The 21696-nt window shown below is 44.9% G+C and overlaps 2 protein-coding genes across 3 annotated transcripts in view; both read right to left on the bottom strand.

Moving 5' to 3' along the window:
- Window positions 1–21696, bottom strand: part of CASP6 (caspase 6) — a 1021045-nt gene that overhangs the window by 51850 nt on the left and 947499 nt on the right. The gene's annotated exons all lie outside the window — the stretch shown is intronic.
- CFI (complement factor I) overlaps window positions 11591–21696 on the bottom strand; it is a 37377-nt gene continuing 27271 nt past the window's right edge. For both annotated transcript variants that reach the window (XM_084973188.1, XM_013989347.3), the window contains 3 exons: window positions 17095–17372; window positions 13633–13737; window positions 11591–12007 (listed from right to left, as the gene is read on the bottom strand). In XM_084973188.1, coding sequence (XP_084829314.1) covers window positions 11790–12007; window positions 13633–13737; window positions 17095–17372 — 601 coding nt within the window. In that variant the 3' untranslated portion in view covers window positions 11591–11789. The remainder of the gene's footprint in view (window positions 12008–13632; window positions 13738–17094; window positions 17373–21696) is intronic.

The following is a 21696-nucleotide window of genomic DNA, read 5'->3' as shown; positions in this document are numbered from 1 at the left end:
TGGTGGCTCAGTGGTTAGAATCCGACTAGGAACCATGAGGTTGAGGGTTCGATCCCTGGCCTTGCTCAGTGGGTTAAGGATCTGGTGTTGCTGTGAGCTGTGGTGTAGGTCACAGACGCGGCTCGGATCCCGCGTTGCTGTGGCTGTGGCGTAGGCCAGTGGCTACAGCTCCAATTAGACCCCTAGCCTGGGAACCTCCATATGCCACGGGAGCGGCCCAAGAAATGGCAAAAAGATGTAAAAAATAAAAAACCATGAGCTTTTTTTCTCTGGTAAAGGAGAAGCAGTACTCTACAATTGATTGCAGTTTAAAAAAAAAAGGAAAAAAGTGGAAATCACAGATTTCCTACTGAAGATACTTTGTAACTTGATAGCTCCAGTAACTTTTCTCTATCGTTTCCCAACCCTGTGCAGAAGCCTTAAATAACAATTGCAGTAATTTTTACCAGAGCTATAAATATTTGGTTATCTTCCTCTGCCTGGAGGTTTCCAAGAAGATCCAGGGCAAGATTTCAAGAGATGTGTCCTTTCTAATAAGAGTTACCAATAAGTTCTAGTTTGGCTTTTGTGTTTGTTACAAGCTCCATACATTTATAATAAATGTGCAGTGCAGAGCTCATAAGAGTTATATCTCTCCGTATGAAAAGCTTACTTTATGTCAGGCACTTCACTGAGCCCAACCCCAGGCTGGGTTAGTAGAAAGCCACCTGGCTTTAGTCTGCCCTACTGCAGTGCTCAACCAGGCATCCTTGGACTGTGATCAACTCACAACACAGTGGATGAAGAGAATTGTGTTTGGACAGTGTTTATCTTGGAGAGAGAGCAGTGAGCGGCAGCTTGAAGTGAAGTCTTAATTCCCTGCTCAGGTAGCCTGGGTGAAAACCAGGAACCCTAGCCACTAGACCAGGTAGATGCTAAAAGCAAAATCGCCCTGATTCTTGACCTGGTTGAAAAGAAGAATATTCAAGGAGGCAGACTATAAAAAAAATAGGCACAACATATTTTATTAGAGACAGTACAACACATGGAAGAGCACACAGAGAAATAGTTGATTTACTTAAGACAGCAAGACAGTAATACACACCCAAAGGACTGCGGGTGCGGGCATCCTCCTGAATGAGGAGCGCACCAGAGAAGTGATTTAAATCACTTATGCAAAACAGTTCTTTCAGGTCTTTGTTTTCCTTAGGCCATTTATCTTGTTTTATTTTTCATACCTGATGAGACCCAGGGCCCTTCCCAGTCTGCATGCGTGTGTTTTGGCCAAGATGGATTCCAGAGCAAAGGGTTATGGGATAGTCAACAGGACTTACTATGTCCTGGCATACCCTGCCTTTTTGACCCCCAGGAGTTTTTCTCCACATATGTAGCTGGTGAGGTCTCCTTAACTCCAGAAATGATTGATGTGGTCATCTTATCTTTTTACTTCGGCAGAGCTCAGCTCCTGCCGTTAACATTCTCTTTTTTTGTCTTTTTAGTGTCACACCCTTGGCAGATGAAAGTTCCCAGGATAGGGGTTGAATCAGAGCTGTAACAGCCAGCCTACACCACAGCTACAGCAACAGAGGATCAGAGCCAGATCTGTGACCTGCACCACAGCTCATGGCAGTGCTGGATCCTTAACTCACTGAGAAAAGCCAGGGATGGAACCTGCATCCCCATGGATCCTAGTGGGGTTTGTTACCACTGAGCTATGACAGGAACTCCTAACTTTATCCTTGAAGTGTCAAAGAGAAGCAAGACCCATTTTACTCAGCCTAGCAAGTCCCAACTGTTCTTAGCCCAGGGGCCCATCTGCCTCCTACCTCATTATCTGTTTGTTTTTTTTTTTGGTCTCACACAAGGTGTATGGAAGTTCCTGGGCCAGGATCAAATCTTAGTCATGGCTGTGTCCTATGCTACAGCTATGGCAATACCAGATCCTTAACCCCCTGTGCTGGGCAGGGGATTGCACCTGTGGCTCAGCAGCAACCCGAGCCACTACAGAGACACCAGATCCTTAACTTCCTATGCCACAGCAGGAATTCCAGGAGGCATTTTCTTTTACAGTAAAGGAGTTGAGGTGCCCACAGAGGATCACATGACAATATCCAGTCAAATCAAGGCTTATTTCTGTCATCACAAGATGCCAAAGTTTTCTTTCCTTAATTTTTGGGCAGCACATCAGCACATTCCAACAGTTTGGCAAAGGAAACAGATTTTTTTTTTTTTTAAGCTTTCTAGAGCGTTGGCTTTCTCATCTCTAAAGTGTGGATGTTGGACTAGATTACCTCTGATGTCCCACCTAATTCCACCACTGAAACCCTTAAACCAGGCTCTGTTCTTTCAAGTCTTCAGAGAAACTCCCTGGTATGGGAATAAGTCTTCACAAAGAAAAGGCAGAAGGTAGTAATACTACCTGGTTCTAGCACTCCAAACCTCTCCTTTATACCTTGTCTGTACACATTTACTCTGAGATGATCTCATCTAATTTCCTATACCCTGAATACAGCTGGCCTCTACAAGGATTCAGGTTTAGTCTTCTCTGCCTCATCTGTCCTTAGGAATTAAATTCTCACACTCCAGCTCCTCTGCTGAGTTATTCTTTTTTGCTCTCAAATAAATCTCCTTTTCTAACTGTGTTCCTCATGAAAATCACTGCCATCTTTTCAGAAAACGAGATTCTAATTTTATTTTCAGTCTCTTCAAATCATTAGATAGTTGTTGTTCTGCTGCAGTAATTCCAAGATTTACTTTTTCCTCTTAAATCCTGCTTTCAGATACCAGCATATGACACTGACCACAGGACCAGCTACCTAATTTGCAGGGCTCAACACAAGATAAAAAATGCAATGCCCCTCGTTCACAAATTATTAAGAATTTCGAGGTGATAATGGGAGAGCATTAAAGTAAGTCTGGAGCCCTTCAGCGTTTGGGGCCTTATGCATCAATTCAGGATGCGTGCCCATGAAGCCAGCCCTGACTGACCAGATCATATACTTTCTAAATGACTTACTTCCACATTTTCTTCCAAATATTTAGCATAACATGTTTGACAAGAATCTTCTTTACAAGATACTTTCATCTAATTAGCAAAACTTGGTATTATTATTACGACAGAAACTATTGGTTGCAAACCTACAGCTTGAAGGTCTTTCCTGCTAGCAAATGGCTAGTCTGTCCACATATACTTTAACTGTGGGTGGGCAGAATCTGAAGCCAGGAAGACAGGACATGATAACCAAGGGAGGATATTATGGCTTGGCCCACGGAGGATGCTTTGGGGTGTGAAAAGTGGTCACATTCTAGATGCAACTTGATGGTAGCACCAATAGGATTTCTTGATAGATTGAATATGGTGTGTGAGAGAAAGAGAAGAATAAAGATGACATTGTGCTTTTGGCTTAAATAATTGGAAGGATAGAGTGTTTTTACTAATTAAAATGGGGAGAATTCCAGAAGGAACAGATTTCAGGGAAATTTTAGAAAATTAACTTTAGACATACTGTGTTTGAGAAGCTTATTCTGAACTTGTAGTTCAGAAGTGGGATAAGAGCTGGAACTACTAGGAAGTCGGCATGGAAATGGCTTTTAAAGCCATAGGACTACCAGATGAGATCCTCTAAGAAGTAGTGTGTAAAAAAGAGAAGCAGAATGAGGTCTAAGTCATAGGAGGCCAGGTAACTAAGAGTCAGTGAAGGTAGGGGTTCCCATCTGGGCTCAGCCATAAAGACCCTGACTAGTATCTGTGAGGATGCAGGTTCCATCCCTGGCCTTGCTCCTTGGGTTAAGGATCCGGCATTGCTGTGAGCCATGGTGTAGGTTGCAAAAACAGCTCGGATCTGTCATGGCTGTGGCTAGGTGGGCAGCTACAGCTCTGGTTGGACCCCTAGACTGGGAACTTCCATATGCTTCAGATACAGCCCTTAAAAAAAAAAAAAAAAAAAAAAAAAAAAAAAAAAAAAAAAAAAGGAGTCAGTGAAGGGGACAAAGAGGAAGCAGCCAAGCACAGCAGGAGAGAACCTTATTCCAGTGTGTCTGAGAAAGATAGAAGCATCAGTTCAGCTGGTGTGGTGGAAGATGAGGACAGCATGCTGATCACTGGATTTAATAACATGGTTATTGGTGAACTTCACAAGAGATATGTCCCATGAAGCACTGGGGACAAAAATACAATGTAGTCCCAGGAAGGAAAAATAGGAAGAAGAAATGGGGAAAGACATTATAGTCAAAATTATCAAAAACAAATTAAGAAAATATAAAATATGCTCTTTTTGTGCTGATGCTTCTCTGAGTGATATAAGTGACCTTGGAATGGGAACTTCTGGGTGGCTGCAAGTATGCTGTTTTTTATAGAGAGTTTTCCAGTACAGTTACAAGCATGGTCAGTCAGATAACCCTTCTAAAATCCCTAATGGTCTCTTCACTGTACATGTTCCATGGGTGGTTAATCTAAAATAATAAAGGAGCTAGTTGTTTTAACAGGAGAATAGGTTTATTCAGGAGCTATAAGGAATTATAATTCAGGGAGTTCCCGTCGTGGTGCAGTGGTTAACGAATCCAACTAGGAACCATGAGGTTGTGGGTTCGGTCCCTGCCCTTGCTCAGTGGGTTAAGGATCCGGCATTGCCGTGAGCTGTGGTGTAGGTTGCAGACACAGCTCGGATCCTGTGTTGCTGTGGCTCTGGTATAGGCCGGTGGCTACAGCTCCGATTGAACCCCTAGCCTGGGAACCTCCATATGCTGCAGGAGCGGCGCTAGAAAAGGCAGAAAGTTAAAAAAAAAAAAAAAAAAGAATTATAATTCAGGACATGCAACTATAGTGAACCGCATGCTGGTCTGCATGGAAGCAAAGGAGAGGAAACCCTTTTACAGAGAAGAGGAGGTTGGGAAGGGCCTTCTAAACAAAAAGTTCGGTGGGGAAAACTAGGACTCAAAGTATAGTGGCTTTTCATTGGCCAAGTTGTGACAGTCTCTCATTGGATGAGCTGTTGCCAAGCAAGGAGAAAATCGTTTTTCTTTCTGCCTACTTAAAAGTAGTGTCATTTCCTACTGGAAATGCAACGTAAGTCTCTTCCTGTTGGGATGTGTACAATTGATTGTTACATGGAGTGGTATGTGCATGAGAGCTCCCTCTTCTGGCCTCCCTACTCCATTTTAGTAAGGTTTCCCCTTATTAATTTTCACAGTGCTTGGGGTAGGGAGACACAAATATTCAGACGCTAAAAATCAGGGAAAGATTTTCAAGTGATCTTTGTGGACAGAGTGTATGATTCACTTGGCACATGAGGAGGAAGAACTAGAGACGGTGGAAAGGGACCTGCTTGGGTGAGATCGCAGGTTTTAAACCATCAGGATAAATTCTGGTGTGTGGTTTCTCTAGATAAGGTTTCTGGCTACTTTCAAACCTCTGGTTGATTTTCAGCTTCATGTCTCCTACTGCATAGTATATATCTTCTCTGGGCTCTCATAGACAGCACAGCTCCAAAATATCCCTATTCAACCAAACCTACTTCTATTCCTCTCTTCCTTTATTTCTGCAATCAGTGGCAACACCAATCCCCTCAGCATCCAAAAGAAAACCTGCAAATTATCCTAGACCTCCATCCCTCTTCCGAGTGCCCTGTCATCTCTTCTGTCCCCATATGTCATCTGTTACACTCCTTAGCATATCTAGAATCAGTGCCATTGTCTTTATTTTTTTTAATTGTGTTTATTTCTTTATTTTGCTTTTTAGGGCTGCACCCACAGTACATGGAAGTTCCCAGGCTAGGGGTAAAATTGGAGCTACAGTTGCCGGCCTACACCACAGCCACAGCAACGTGGGATCCAAGCAGCATCTGCCACCTATACCACAGCTCACGGCAACACCAGATTCTTAACGCATTGAGAGAGGTCAGGGATAGAACCCCCATCCTCATGGATCCTAGTCGGGTTTGTTCACTGCTGAGCCACGAAGGGAACTCCTAGAATCCGTGCCATTGTCTTCAAAAGTGCCCTGCTTCGGTTTCTATCTTCATGATTTTTCATTTGGATTGCTCCAGTAATCTCTTTCTTCCCTACCTTGTCTCACTCCTCCAACATGTCTTCCTCAGAGTCTCCAGCATGAACTTTCCTAAGGCCTTCACTGGTGCCAACTCCTCGGCATGAGGCCTGATCTGGCCTTTCCTTTCCTCCATCTCTAGCTCCTCAGCTGCACCCTGGGCTCCACTCACGCGGAAGTGCTCGGCCACAAGTCCTTTACATTTGCATCTGCCTGGAAAATTCTTCCAATTCAGATTTAGCTCACCTCTTGGACTCTTCTTAGACTCTTAAGGCTGATTTCTGAGTCTCCCAGGAGATTTCCTTACTGTTGTACCTGGAAAATGCAGCTTTATCATTTGCTTCCCCGTCTCCCTCATAAGATGGTGAGTTCTGAGGCCAGGGTTAAAGGAGGTGATGGCAGAGTTCCACTTCTAGTGACCTGTTTCTTTCTTTGTTTTTTGTTTTGTTTTGTTTTTGTTAGGGCTGCACCTGCAGTGTATGGAGGTTCCCAGGCTAAGGGTCCAATCAGAGATACAGCTGCCAGCCACAGCCACAGCCACAGCAATGCCAGATCCGAGCCACGTCTGCAACCTACACCACAGCTCACAGCAACTCTGGATCCTTAACCCACTGAATGGGGCCAGGGATTGAACCTGCAACCTCAGGGTTCCTAGTGGGATTCATTCCACTGAGCCACAGCGGAAACTCCTGGTGACCTGTTTCTTGACCATCTTCCGGAAAGAACATGCTTACTGACAAAAGAAGCAATGGCAAAAGGTCAGGCAGTAGTGTCCAGTGCCCAGCCTCTGCTGTGCATGGAGCCTGGGACCCAAGATAAAAGCAGTGGGAGTCTCTGATGAACAGTCCTAAATGGTTCTTGTAGCCTCCAACTCTCTGGCTTTTCTGAAGATTCTAGGAACTGCATGCTATCCCTGAACAAAGCCATTTTTTTAAATTAAATCAATTTGATGGGCTTCTGTGTTGGACAGCCGGGAGCCCTCACCCAGACCTCTAAACTGGGAGAGCCCAGGCATCTCATCATCCCACTCCTGCTGTTCCTGGTCTCTGCCACCTCAGTTCACTGTGGGGAAGCTGGCTCTTCACTCTGCATGCCCAACCCCGGTCCACTCTGCTGAGAAGTCTCAAGCCTTGTGTCACGGTGTAGACTCATCCTTCAAAAGGCCACAATGCCACTTCCCCTAGGTCAGCCAATGGTGCCCATATGCTGGGTTTCTCAGTTTGCCACCCTTCATACTCTTCTCTTTTTGTCTTATACACAGATATCTGCAAAGGTGCCACAAGAACCAGGTTTACTGGGTCAGGACAAGGAGGTAGTTTTAAAACATGTCACATATTCTTTGACACCCTGGTGGTCAAGAGATAGATTATAATTCCTCCCCTTGAACCTGGTCAGGTCTTTGTGGTAGAAATGAGACTAAATGACTTCCTGGGCTAGGTCTAAAAAGCCAGTGCAGGTTCTGCAGGTTCTCCTGGGACACTTGTCAGCTACTATGTAAGAAGCAGCTGGTGACCCCAAGTCTCCACGTTGAGAGCCCATGTGGAAAGACCACAGAGAGGGAGATGCCTGAGAACTTTAGCTTGAGTACTTTAGCTTGAGTTCTATCTCCTTGAAGGGGTCTTTTTCTTTTTTTTTTTTTAGGGCCCCACCCATGGCATATGGAGGTTCCCAGGCTAGGGGTCGGATTGGAGCTGTAGCTGATGGCCTACACCACAGCCACAGCCACAGCCACACCCAATCTGAGCCACATCTGTGATCTACACCACAGCTCATGGCAACACTGGATCCTTAACCCACTGAGCAAGGCCAGGGAGTGAATCTGCATCCTCATGGATACTAGTCAGGTTCATTAACCACTGAAGCCATGATGGGAACTCTTTGAAGAGGTCTTGAAGTCCAACAACCGCCCCCCACCTCCCCGCCTCTTCTTCCTGAGGGCTAAGCCTTTGGCCCTTTTGAATACCCCCCTCAAGTCTAACTACCTACCTATTTCCCTCTATGGCGTCTGGGAACCCAGATTAAAAAGGAAAAGGGCTGACAACTGCTCTGGCTGCGTCCTGCTGAATAGGGCCATTGAACGGCCCTGGGTTCTCTCTGCCTGCTCTCTGCCAGGGCATTCCTGCAGAGGAAGGTGTGGCTCCACGGAACCATATGGTGGTTTGTTCTAATGTTGTCCAGGTGTGGACTGGTTGATATCCTTGACAAATTATCACTTGGAAACTTATTTGCTGTATCCTAGAAGAAACAAACTTAACAAGCAGATAAAAAAGTCAAGGCCAAAGATCAGTAAAAGAACATTGTAAGGAGTTCCTGTCACGGCTCAGTGGTTAATGAATCCAACTAAGAACCACGAGGCTGCGGGTTCGATCCCTGGCCTTACTCAGTGGGTTAAGGATCCAGCGTTGCCGTGAGCTGTGGTGTAGGTTGCAGAGGCGGCTCAGATCTGGTGTGGCTGTGGCTGTGGTGTAGACCGGGGGCTACAGCTCTGATTAGACCCCTAGCCTGGGAACCTCCTTTTCTAGGGTTGGAATTGAACCTGCATCCTAGAAAAGGCAAAAAGACCAAAACAAAAACAAAAACAGAAACAAAAAAACCATTGTAATTAGGAGACCAAGCAGGGCTAAGAACCAGGTTATGCTTGATAACACTTTTAACTGCAGTTTAGACAGAGCCAAGGCTTGGTTGGCCCTGTCAAAAGGAATGAAACCATGTCATGTGGTCATATATTTCAATGTAGGTGTAACAGACCCAGTTAGAAATAATTGGAGAGGTGATTACCTGAATGTTAATAGACAAGATAGATCTCATTTCTTTCAGGAGAAAGAAACATGCATGTCTCTCCTAAATGGCCAAAGCAGATGTCACTGTTAATGATTTTAGTGCCTATCTCGATATGAGAAGATGTAAAAATCCTTACTGAGATGTACCTCTCTGAAGGCCTGTTCTCCCAGTTTTTTGAGCCCAGAGTGCCTCATTCCTGATTTCCACCCTTAACTCCTTTCAGGGGCTGTTGAGGATCATCGGCTGCAGCAGCTCATGAGTTAATCCTTGTACAGACAGACGGCAGGTGCCAATCTCCAGTTCACAGCACTCCCCCATGGTCATAAATTCAACTATAGTTTGGGGAGGCATTTCACGACCATTTCATCCCATGATGCTAGGAATGCTCCGTCCTAGGTCTGGTGAAGTGTTCACTGATAGGCCACTCAATGTGCTATTACTGGACTAGGCCTTATTATTAATAGCAGCCAAAAGTCTCTGGACTACCCCTCTTACTAGTCTGTCATGATCCAGGAAAATACTCCCTCTTGGTGCATTTTCTCTTCTCTAGAGATCATTGATCTCTTATGGACCTGCACATTATTTTATCAGGGACTCAGTTTCACATTTGTAAAAACAGTTAATACAAAAAATATAGCTAGCAGTAATAGCAAAGTCATAAGAATTTAAGTCAAAAGCTTTCACCAAGTATAGCTCAGTATAGCCCCAGTTCCTCTGCCTTAGTCTGTTCCTCATGTTTAAAGGAAATTATATACTAACATTGTCCATTCAGTCTAATTTCCTAGTGTTGCCAGGCTGGTTATCCCTACTTGGTTTGATTGCTCCCAACATCAAGAATATCTGGTGGAGGGGGAGGAGGAGGAGGAGAATGAGGTGACAGAGTAGTAATGAAGAGACACATATGGCAGGAGTCCCTCAGACCTGAATTTTGGCTGGGGGTCATAAAGGCCTGGACATAAGGAACCTCGGACTATTTTCCATGTAAGATTATCTGGGTCAAATTCCTTCCATTTGTTGAGAATACAGCCAAAGGGAAAACCAACCTGCAGGTGGTTCCAGGGACGTACCAGAGCCCATTCTTAGCCTCCATGTCGTAGAATGTGGGTACTGAGAGTCACTGACTGGCAAAAGGCATCCCTTATTAGCTCGGGGACGTCTTCATGGGACTAAGGCACAAAATTGAGGGTCTGTGAGACCAAGGCATTGTGCTACTAAGGCATGGAGATGGCGGGGTGGGGGGAGTCCCAGGAGCAGCTGGGGTTGACTCACCATACGGAGAGCTTCTGGGATGTGGAAGGAGCTTTTGGGATGGCTCGGGAGAGGCAAGTTCCCTCAAGGCCCAGCTGGTTCGAGGAAGGCAAAGTGAAAGTGATGGGAAGGGAAGGCTGGGGATTCCACCTTATAGGCTTCAAGTGGCAAGCATGCGCTAATTGCTCTTAGATCTCCTGTCTCACACCTGCATGACATCAGTTGGCCTGGTCCCCAGACGGGAGGTAAAGAAAAGAGGAACCTTCGCCCATTCGGGTGGCAGTTACTAAGGCACAGTGAGCAGCAGGGCCTTCAGAGTGTAACCCTGGCCAGAGTTCCTCAGCTGCTTCCACAGCTACTTGCCTGTTCACAGAGGGTTCCAGAAAGAGGGAAGGGAGAAGGTAGGAGAGACATCCGCTAAGGTCCTGTACGGGCCACCAAAATGTCGTGGTCTGTGCACTCGGGTCGAAAGAAGAATTTCCAGCATGGTGAGGTGAAGAGAAATTAGAGTTTATTGAGATAAGAGATGCTGCAGGTGCCACAGGACAACTTCCTGATAATCAGGAAGAGCTGACTCTAGGCATATGGACCCAGGGAGAGGAGAGGTCTTATGATACACCTGCTGATCTGCTGATTGGTTGGGGAAAGAGGGGTCTTGGCACACATTTGCTGTTGGTTGGGGGTGTAGAGGCCCTATAGGGGTGGGGTGAGGAGTGGGCCATATACTAGCAGAGGGCAAGCAGGAGTAGGCCAGGTTGCTCAAGGGGAGGGGGAAGGGGCATTACAATGAGATGGGTGGGGTGATGACAAGGGTCTGATAATTCTTGTCTTGGCCAGAGGCTTCAAGTTCTGTCTCCTTGAAGGGGCCTTGAAGCCCAACAGAGATGCCATTGTTAAGTGCTCGGTGAGACACAGTCCAGAGTTCTAGGAGAGGTTAGAGCTGGAGATAGGAGAGTGAATCATTGGACTGCGGTGGGATTTAAAGCTGAATCTAAATGATGCAAAGTGAGAGAGGTGACCAGAAGGAAGAGGCTGAGAGGGAAGCTGAGACCAGTAGCCAGGGAGGCTGCAGGGTGTGATGCCCTGGGCGGTTGACTCTCTACTGCTGCTGGTGGCAGGGGGAGGTGAGAAAGGGTGAGTGACTAGGCAAGAGACTGGGAGGTGTGCCCAGGAGATCAGTGGTTGTGCTGTGAAGAGGTTTAAAGAAAGGGTCAAGGAAAATTTGTGAAATGAGGCACTAACCGTTTTCGAGAACTCTGAATACTCACGGAAGCAGACAAATGGGACAATGAGCTGTGAGGGCCATTATTTCCCTCTGACAGGGTATGATGCCAAACACTTTGCTTCGGTATGTAGTTTCATTTTCTCAAAATTCCCACTTCCATTTTAAATATGGAAAATGAGACACAAAAAAGACAGTAAATTGACCAGGGCCGAGCATTGAGTAGGAGGTAGAGTAGGGTTTGAACCAGATTTATGGGAACCCAATGTCCTTCAACCAGTCAATACAGCACTCCTATATGAAGAGATACTTTATAATTATGTATGCTAACATATTTATTTGAGAATTATATAGCAAAATCCCAACATGGCATAAACTTTGTAGAGACCTTTACAAAATATTCAATACAACTGCCTTTATATTTTTTCCTGAAGAAGTACTAATTACACAGGATGATAGCAATTAACATGAAACTCCCGAGAGAGAAAGAGTAGAAAGAAGAGTGAGATCACCGTGTTACACGTTGTGCTGAGAAATAAGGGGCCTTCCTACATGAAGGCTGATCCAGTCAAAATAATTGGCCACTTTGGTATAAACACCTGGGAACTCTGGTTTTCCACAGTTTTCACCCCAACTCACAACACCCCAAACATAAGTCATGTTGTTGGCATCTGTACAGACTAAGGGGCCTCCAGAGTCCCCTTTACAGGCATCAATAGAACCGTCATCTGTACCTGAGAAAGACAAGGAAAAACAAAATCACACATTGACTTCCATTCATCAAGGCTGCCATTGCCATTCCCTGCTTCTTCCAGTGCCCATACCGAGCCTGGCTTCCTGACAGGCAATAACGTATGAATACCCTGCTGGGCCCACAGTGATGCAGAGATGCAGGTTGGGAAATGCTGTGTCTTCTACTCATTCTCCAAGTTTAGCAGGTGCCCTCCCTGCTTTGTCTACTTTGAGGAAGCCTATGCTGTCATGAGGCAGCAAACTGAAAGTAGCATCAAGAGCTGACTGTGAAAATCCTAGGAATACGCAGTGCTCATCCAGTACTTACTATGTATTAGTCACTCACTGTTTTAATGCTCACCACAGCCCTGTGAGGTATTATTAGTATATTATTCCTACTTTAAGATGAGACAAGGCACAGAGAGGTTAACTAAGTTGTTTAAAATCATACAGCGGGAGTTCCCGTTGTGCCTCAGTGGTTAACGAATCCGACTAGGAACCAGGAGGTTGCGGGTTCGATCCCTGCCCTTGCTCAGTGGGTTAAGGATCCGGCGTTGCCGTGAGCTGTGGTGTAGGTCACAGATGCTGCTCGGATCCCAAGTTGCTGTGGCTGTGGCTGTGGCGTAGACTGGTGGCTACAGCTCTGATTCGACCCCTAGCCTGGGAACCTCCATATGCTGCAGGAGTGGCCCTAGAAAAGGCAAAAAGACCAAAAAAAAAAAAAAAAATCATACAGCGAATAAGTGGCAGAGCCTGGACTTGAATCCCAGCATCCATCCTCTTAACCATGATATTGCCCCGGGTAGATTTTGTGCTATTTTCCCCTCACCCTGTCCTCTGTAATCCTGAACTCCCTTTTAAAATGGAAGGGAACAAGGAATGGTCTGTTTACTTTCTTCTCACTCTTATGACTTTCTAAGATTTTTAAATCACTCTAGCCAAGGAGTTATAGGGTGTCAGTAACTGCCTTTTTTCTGTAGTCCACTCCTTATAAGTGGTTTCAATAAAGTGTCCTAAATGCCCTACCCAAGCTGGTCCCCTGTCTTTGGGTCACCACTGAAAGCAGGGACTGCTGTAACTGCATTAGGCAGGGCAGTAGCGTCCCTGTGATAGCAAAGGACAGAGTTGCAGGTGTTGTAGGAAGTCTAATGGAATTTCCCAGGAGGGAGAATTTATTTCCAACTCTACGCATTTGAAATGAGATCATTCGGATTTTTCCTTAGAAGTCTGGGTTTTGATCCCAAATACACCACTTCTTGAAAGACTTGGGCAACTTAAATAACTGCTCTGCATCTCACATTCCTTATCTATTAAGATCACCGCTTTTGCAGATGAGGAAACTTGCTCAGGGTAAAAACCAGACTATAAACCCAGGCCTTCTGGTTCCAGAATCTGTGCTCTCAGCCACCTTGCTATACTGCTATATAATGGTTTAAGGAAGGTTTTTCTTCTTGGTTATTCGATTGTGGGGAATTGAGCTGAGGGGAAGGGACTGAAAGAGTTTGATAACACAACAGCCAGAGGCCAAAGGAAAGAGTTTGGGCCCAGGGCACGGGGGTAACTCGTGGGGAGGGAAGATGTTTGGTGGGGCTATGGAGACAGCTTCGAGAAGCCACTCAGTGCTTACCTGCACACACCATTTCTTTTTCAAAGAAGCGATTTAGGTAAAACTTAGAACAGTTGCTTATTAGGTGAACTTCACCCCACTTGAGTGAATAGACTTTTTTGTTATCTAAACAAAATGGGAAAACAGACATTTAAAAGTTAAAAATGAGAAATCAAAATAAATATTTTTTCATAATTTAGCAAACCATTAGGAACATGTAAGAATATGCATATTCTGAGAGGTCCCATTGTGGCTCAGTGGGTTAAGAACCCAACAGTAGCCATGAGGATGCAGGTTCGGACCCTGGCCTCTTTCAGTGGGTTAAGGATCCAGCGCTGCCGTGAGCTGTGGTGTAGATCACAGATGTGGCTCAGATTCTGCGTTGCTGTGGCTGTGGTGTAGGCTGGCAGTTGTAGCTCTGACTCAACCCCTAGCCTGGGAACTTCCATATGCCACTGGTGCGGCCTTATAAAGACAAAAAGGAAAAAAAAAAGGAGAAGGATATATATATTCTTTAATACATGTGTGAACTTTTGAGGATAATTCATTAGCATAGTTATGCTCTTTGACTAATAAAAAACTCGGGCATAAGAACATATCTACTAGTTTATAGAAAATACATGGAATAGAAGTACATGTTAAATGCCACATCAAAGATACAATCAGCTAAATTCAAGGTGTGGAAATTTTAAAATAAGAATGATCCAGTTTTATTTAAAAAATATATATATATATTTTGTTTTCTTTTTAGGGTCGCACCTGAGGCACATGGAAGTTCCCAGGCCAAGGATCCAATCAGAGCTGCAGCTGCCGGCCTACACCACAGCCACAGCAACACCAGATGCGAGCTGCGTCTGCAACCTTAACCCACCTAGCGAGGCCAGGGATTGAACCTGCAACCTCATGGTTCCTATTGGATTTGTTTCTGCTGTGCCACAATGAGAACTCCTAAAATAAATATATTTTAAATAAAAGGAGGAATATTAAAAAAAGGAGGAAATAACTGTTCTAGATTAAAAGAGATTTAATAAAAATAGCCACTAAATGCAATGTGTGGACATTGGATCCCAAGGGAAATAATCTGATTATTAAAATATTTTGTAAATAATTAAGAAATATTAAACACGGCTGGTTATTAGACAATATTACAGGATCATTTTCATTTTGTTGGGTGTGAATGGCGTGGTGTGTTTGTTTTTTAAATCCTTACCTGGTAAAGATGTATTCAGGAGTATTTACGGGTGAAATTACTACATATCTGAGAGTTTATTGTTGCTGTTGTTTGTTTTTTGCTTTTTAGGGCCACACCTGCAGCAGATGGAGGTTCCCAGGCTAGGGGTCGAATCAGAGCTACAGCTGCCGGCCACAGCCACAGCAATGCCAGATCCCAGCCACGTCTTCAACCTACACCAGAGCTCATGGCAATCCGCCAGATCCTTAACCCACTGAGTGAGGCCAGGAATAGAACGTGCAACCTCATGGTTCCTAGTCAGATTCGTTTCCCACTGCGCCATGATGGGAACTCCTGAGCTTTGATTTAATATGCTTCCGAAAAGAGTAAGTGCATAGGGGTGAATATGTTGAAAACTCCTGTTTGTCCTTCGGATCTTTTTTCCACCTTTCAGTGCCCTCCCCGCACCCGCCCTGAAGGTCATTACTTCTCTCAAGGTAGCCTGTTCTACCCAGGGCTCTTTCTCCTGGTAACTTCTCCTTCGCCTTCCACCTTCAGATCTAGGAAAGGTCTCAGTTCTGGTACCCTGAGTCCTGGGTTCCTGCATAGCCTTTGTGGTTCCCCAACCTCCCACCCGCATCTCTCTTATTAACCCTTTATAAATAAACTTCCTTAATTACCCTATTGTGATTGCGATCAATTCAGGGAGGTAGAGCAAAAATGGTAGGACATTGATAACTGTGAAAACTGCCTGACGAAAAGTAGGTTTATTATACTTCTACTCTTCCGTATATGTGTAAAAGTACCTAATTAAAATATTTTAAAAAACGGAATAAATATAAGGGTATAATACTTTCTGGATGAGTTAATTACTAATAAAATTTAGTATTCTATAAGTCTTGGGTATTCAAAAATACTACATATCTAGGTTAATTTATATGCATACTTTATACTTTTCAATACAGTGATCATAAAGGATGTGTTGAGGAGTTCCCCATGTGGTGCAGCAGAAACGAATACGACTGGGAACCACGATGTTGCCAGTTTGATCCCTGGCCTCCATCAGTGGGTTAAGGATCCCGCATTGCTGTGGCTGTGGTGTAGGCCAGCAGCTACAGCTCCTATTTGACCGCTACCCTGGGAACCTCTGTATGTCATGGGCGTGGCCCTAAAAAGCAAAAAAATAAAAATAAAAAATAAGGAATGTGTTGAGGGGAGTTCCTGTCATGGCTCAGTGGTTAACGAATCCAACTAGGAACCATGAGGTTTTGGGTTCGATCCCTGGCCTTGCTCAGTGGGTTAAGGATCTAGCGTTGCTGTGAGCTGTGGTGTAGGTTGCAGATGTGGCTGGGATCTGGCGTTGCTGTGGCTCTGGTGTAGGCTGGTGGCTTACAGCTCCGATTAGACCCCTAGCCTGGGAACCTCCATATGCTGCAGGAGCAGCCCTAGAAAAGGCAAAAAGACCAAAAATTAAATAAATAAATAAAGAATGTGTTGGGGTGGGAGTTTATAAGACCAGTGTGGTGAAGTCACTTAGAGAGAGTCTGAGAGGCCAAAAGATAAATATCTAAGCTAACTCTTTAGGAAGGGAAAAACACTGGCTAATTTAAGTCTAACCCATCTCTAATTTAGCAAGTCTTTCTAATAATTTGTCCTCAAGTGTCTACATCTCTTATTCACTTGAATATTCATCTCGAGAATTCTTAGGAAATCAAAGAATGAATTCTTTATGTTCTCTTTCTCTTTGTGGGATGTGGGGGCATGAGGCCTAGAACTGGGGAGTAGAGGGGAGAGGTCAGGAGGGCTGTGGGATCACTGATTCAGCATGTACTATGACTATCCCTTTGAAAACCTTTTAATCTTTCCCCTACGTCTTTCCAACAAATCCCCCAAAGTCCCTGCTATCTGTTCCCTTTCACTCTATTTTTTTCGGGGTGAACGGTTACCCCTCAATGTATCTTCTGGTATCACAGAGCAGAGATATCCCCTGTGAAACTCTGGATCGGGATCAACAAAATCATTGGCAGAATCCAATGAAAATTAAAAATGTGAGGTAGAGCCCCTGCAAAAATTATTAAGAATTTCATGATGGTGACAGCAGAGCAGTAAACCAAGCACAAGGCCCTTGGCGCCTGGAACACTGGGCAACCACACAGGTCCCATGCCTTTGAAGGCAGCCCCGGCTGGACCCTCGTTTTACTGGATTTGGCACAATGTTTCTCTCTGAACAGTAAGAGACTAGCGCCTACGCATTCCTATTACCATCCATTTTCACCCCCCAAGTTCTGATTAACAAACTATAAAATATATACCTTTTTCTCGACCCCAGCCAGAAACGATGCATTTATCATTCGGTTGAAACAGATGCGGAGACCAGGGGACACAGGCAGGAACGGATTTAAGCAACACACATTCGCTTCGGCCTGGCTGCTTTTTCATTTCAATCAAAGCTATGTCATTTTGGTAGGTGGTTCCATTGTACTTTTCATGAATAATAACTTGCTTTACAAACTGAACGACTATCTGAGGGTCAGGATTTAACCAGTCTGTAAACGAGGTCCATATTTGGTAACGAGGAGCTTTGCTGGCTCTGTAACAGAAATGAAAAGGGAAATAAATATATCGAGGAAAAAACCAACTGTAGGAGTTCCCTTCATGGCTCAGTGGTTAACAAATCCGACTAGGAACCATGAGGTTGCAGGTTCTATCCCTGGCCTTGCTCAGTGGGTTAAGGATCCAGCATTGCCGTGAGCTGTGGTGTAGGTTGCAGACGTGGCTCGGATCCCGTGTTGCTGTGGCTCTGGCATAGGCCAGTGGCTACAGCTCCAATTGGACCCCTAGCCTGGGAACCTCCATATGCCACGGGAGCGGCCCAAGAAATGGCAAAAAGACAAAAAAAAAAACAGAACAAAACAAAACCAAACCTGTAAATTGGACTTCTGATGATTCATCTTTATATTCTCCTTTTTTAAGGAGCTTTTTCATTTACCCAGATTTTTTTTTTTTTAATTCTTGCTGTCATGAAGCAGGGCAATTATATTTTCTCAGGGCAGAAGTCAATGCATAAAGGAAGAAAGGAATTGTTCACCTAATTGCTCAATATGAGGGACATAAAGATCTCACTGACAACCAGAGACGCCAGAAGTAGAATGAGCTGGCTGCCTCTGAAGCGAGAGGACTGGCCCTGAGGTGTTTAAGTAGAGACCAGAGAGCATCAGCCAGAAATGTGCTTGAGGACATGGGGAGTCAGAGCCAGACGCTCCTTGCTTTGCTAACCCCAGAGGTTCCCAGAGCAATGGCCACAGCAGCCATCATTCTGCCCTTTGAGACTGACTTCAGCCTAACTTAGCATTGCATTTATTGGCTCACAAGCCTTTCTCCCTGTTTGACTGGGCTACCTGCAGTCAAAGATGGGATAGATGCCTGTGCCAAGTACTGCATCTGGAACACAGTAGCTGTCTCAAAATTAGGTTGAAATGGTCAGTGGGTAAATATTTCCTGGCCTTGTGCCTCACGCTATTTTCATGCCAATTTTCCCCTCGTGCTTTTTTAGTAAATTGAGCATCTACCACCATTTTTTCAAGGAGTCACAGTGATATCCTAGGAGTTAATGAAATGTTCAGGATGCTTTTACTTACATTGGGCATTCGAAGAATGCTGTGCTTTGTATTCATTTTGGTTGCTTTTCAGGATCAGAGGTCCTGGATATTGGTTAATAGTTAACTCTATTTATCCACTGAATTTACTTAACAGGAGTTCCTGTTGTGGCACAGCAGGAATGAATCCAACTAGTATCCAAGAGGACACGGGTTTGATCCCTGGTCTTGCTCTATGGGTTAAGGATCTGCTGTTGCCGTGAGCTGTAGTATAGGTCCAAGCTGTGGCCTGGGTCCTGCATTGTTATGGCTGTGGTGTAGGCCGGCAGCTGCAGCTCCGATTTGACCCTAGCCTGGGAACCTCCATATGCCGCCAAGTGCAGCCCTAAAAAGAAAAAAAATTTACTTAAATATTTAGTGTGTACCTACTATTACCAGGCACTGTGTTAGCCACTGAGCAAAATGAGGACTAGTTCCTACCATCATGGAGTGCAGGGTCCAGGAAAGAATGTGGTATTAAATGGATAATCACACTAATGAAGATATGCATTCTACTGTGAAAAGTGAGAGGAACTCACAGAACATGGGATTCTGAGAACTTATCAGGAGGACTTACACTTCAGGGAGTCAGGGAAGGCTCTCTGAGGAAGTGAGGATTGAACTGAGATCTGCCTTTTTTTTTTTTTTTTTTTTTTGTCTTTTTGTGTTTTTAGGGCTGGACCCGAGGCATATGGAGGTTCCCAGGCTAGGGGTTGAATTGGAGCTACAGTTGCTGGTCTATACCATGGCCAGAGTAATGCCAGATCCAAGCCGCATCGGCAACCTACAGCACAGCTCACGGCAATGCCGGATCCTTAACCCACTGAGTGAGGCAGGGATCGAACCTGCAACCTCATGGTTGCTAGTCAGATTTGTTAACCACTGACCCACAACGAGAACTCCTGAGCTGAGATGGGAATAAATAGTACTAACTAGGGAAGCAGGGTAGAAAAGCCGCTCTCAGGCAAGGGGAATATATGTGGAAGTCTCTTTGCAGCAAAGAGCAAGGTGCACTTGAGTAGTTGAAAGAAGTCCAGAGCAGGTGGAGCAGGGAGCTAGAAGTGACACTATGGAACAAGATGAAATTGGCAAAGGAAATAAGGGTCAGATCACATGGGATCTGATGAGCTGTGTTAAACCTTTTGTTTAGTTTTCTATTCCAAGTGGAATGTAAAGCCATTGAATTTTTTTTTTCTTCTTAGGGCTGCACCCACACATATAGAAGTTCCCAGGCTAGGGGTCTCATCGGAGCTATAGCTGCTGGCCTACACCACAGCCACAGCAGTGCCACATGAGCCATGTCTGCGACCTACACCACAGCTCACGGCAACGTTGGATCTTTAACCTACTGAGCAAGGCCAGCGATTGAACTGCATCCTCATGGATACTGGTCCAGTTCTTAACCCCCTGAGCCATAAGCAGAATTCCAAAGACACTTAATTTTAAGTGGCAAGTGGTCAAATTCAGTAGGCAATGGATAGATGGGGGCAGCGTGGGCAGAGGGAATATGGGTAAGCCAATTAGAAGGAGGTTAGTATATTCCAGGAGAGAGGTGGAAGCAGGGTAATAGCGGAGATGGAAAGAAGTTTTGAGACTTAAATAACTGGAAATTAAAAATACCTTCTGGGGAGCTCCTGTTGTGGCTCAGTGGTTAAAGAACCAGACTAGTATCCCTGAGGACATGGGTTCAATCCCTGGCCTTGCTCCATGGGTTAACGATCCACTGTTGCCCTTGGATTAGGGTTAGGGTTGGGGTTAGGGTATAGGTCAAAGACACAGCTTGGATCACTCATTGCTATGGCTCTGGTGTAGGCCAGCGACTGCAGCTCTGAGTCAACCCCTAGCCTGGGAACCTCCGTATGCTGCTGGTGCAGCCCTAAAAAGACAAAAAAAAGAAAAAGAAAAAAACAACCCCAAAAAAGCCATCCGGATTTGGTGATAAGCTAGCTGGACTGTTGGTAGGGTTGAGGGAGTAGAACACCATGATTTTTAGATTTCTGCCTTGTGTAACTAGACGAATGGTGTCCTTTGCTGAGGCAGGAAAAACTAGGTCAGGACCATATTTGGGAGAAGAGGCCTATCATGAGTTCAGTCTTAGACCTTTTGAATGTAATGTATTTCTGATATAGTCAAGAGGTACTCACGGTTGATTGACCGTAGGGTCCGTGATTGGAAAGGAGGTCTAGGCTGGAAATATCACTATGTCAGCATACAGCAGTATTTTAAGTACAGACAATTTTCTTTTTTTTCCTTTTCTTTTTTTTTTTTGCTTTTTAGGGCCGCACTTCATTGGTTAAATTTGCATTTTAGGAGTTCCCGTCGTGGCGCAGTGGTTAACGAATCCGACTAGGAACCATGAGGTCGCGGGTTCGGTCCCTGGCCTTGCTCAGTGGGTTAACGATCCGGTGTTGCCGTGAGCTGTGGTGTAGGTTGCAGACGCGGCTCGGATCCTGCGTTGCTGTGGCTCTGGCGTAGGCCGGTGGCTACAGCTCCAATTCAACCCCTAGCCTGGGAACCTCCATATACCGCGGGAGCGGCCCAAGAAATAGCAACAACAACAACAACAACAAAAGACAAAAAGACAAAAGACAAAAAAAAAAAAAAAAAATTTGCATTTTAATGTCCTATGTGTGTATATGAGTATGTATGCATGTATGTAATATAAGTGAATTGATTCAAGCAACGATTACTTTTGATACCAATTTAAATAGAAAAAAAATACTACTTTCCTTATCTTTGTTGTTGTCGTTGTTGCTTTTTAGGGCCACACCTGCAGCATATGGAAGTTCCCAGGCTAGGGGTCGAATTGGAGCTACAGCTGCAGGCCTATACCACAGCCAGAGTAATGCCAGATCCAAGCCGCATCTGCAACCTACACCACAGCCCATGGTCATGCCAGATCCTTAACCCACTGAGTGAGGCCAGGGATGGAACCCACATCCTCCCATGAGGGATGTTAGTCTGGTTTGTTAACCGCTGAGCCATGACAGGAATGCCAGTACAAATAATTTTAGAAAGAAAGAGTAAGAAGGGAAGAGGAAGCCAGGACACAGGTTGAGGAACTGCATTATTTCACTTGAGCAGTAATGCTCAGTCACCGAAGGAGGAAGCTGCAAAAAAGGGAGAGAGGGTATGGCTAGAGAGGTAGGTAAAAAAACAGGAGCGTGTTGTGTCACAGATGCCAAGAGAAAAGGGTCCTAACAAAAGGAAGAAACTAGATTTGGTGCATTGCTCCAATTTGTCAGAATTTTATGGGAGTCATTCCACAGATTTCCTATT

This window comes from Sus scrofa, chromosome 8 (genome assembly GCF_054392235.1).
Source record: "Sus scrofa isolate SSC_HxYL_T2T_F1_AM1 chromosome 8, Sscrofa_HxYL_maternal_Yorkshire_Landrace_v2.0, whole genome shotgun sequence".
Lineage (NCBI taxonomy): Eukaryota > Metazoa > Chordata > Mammalia > Artiodactyla > Suidae > Sus > Sus scrofa.
The sequence above is the reverse complement of the archived record's forward strand: the minus strand, read 5'-3'. Positions and strand labels throughout refer to the sequence as shown.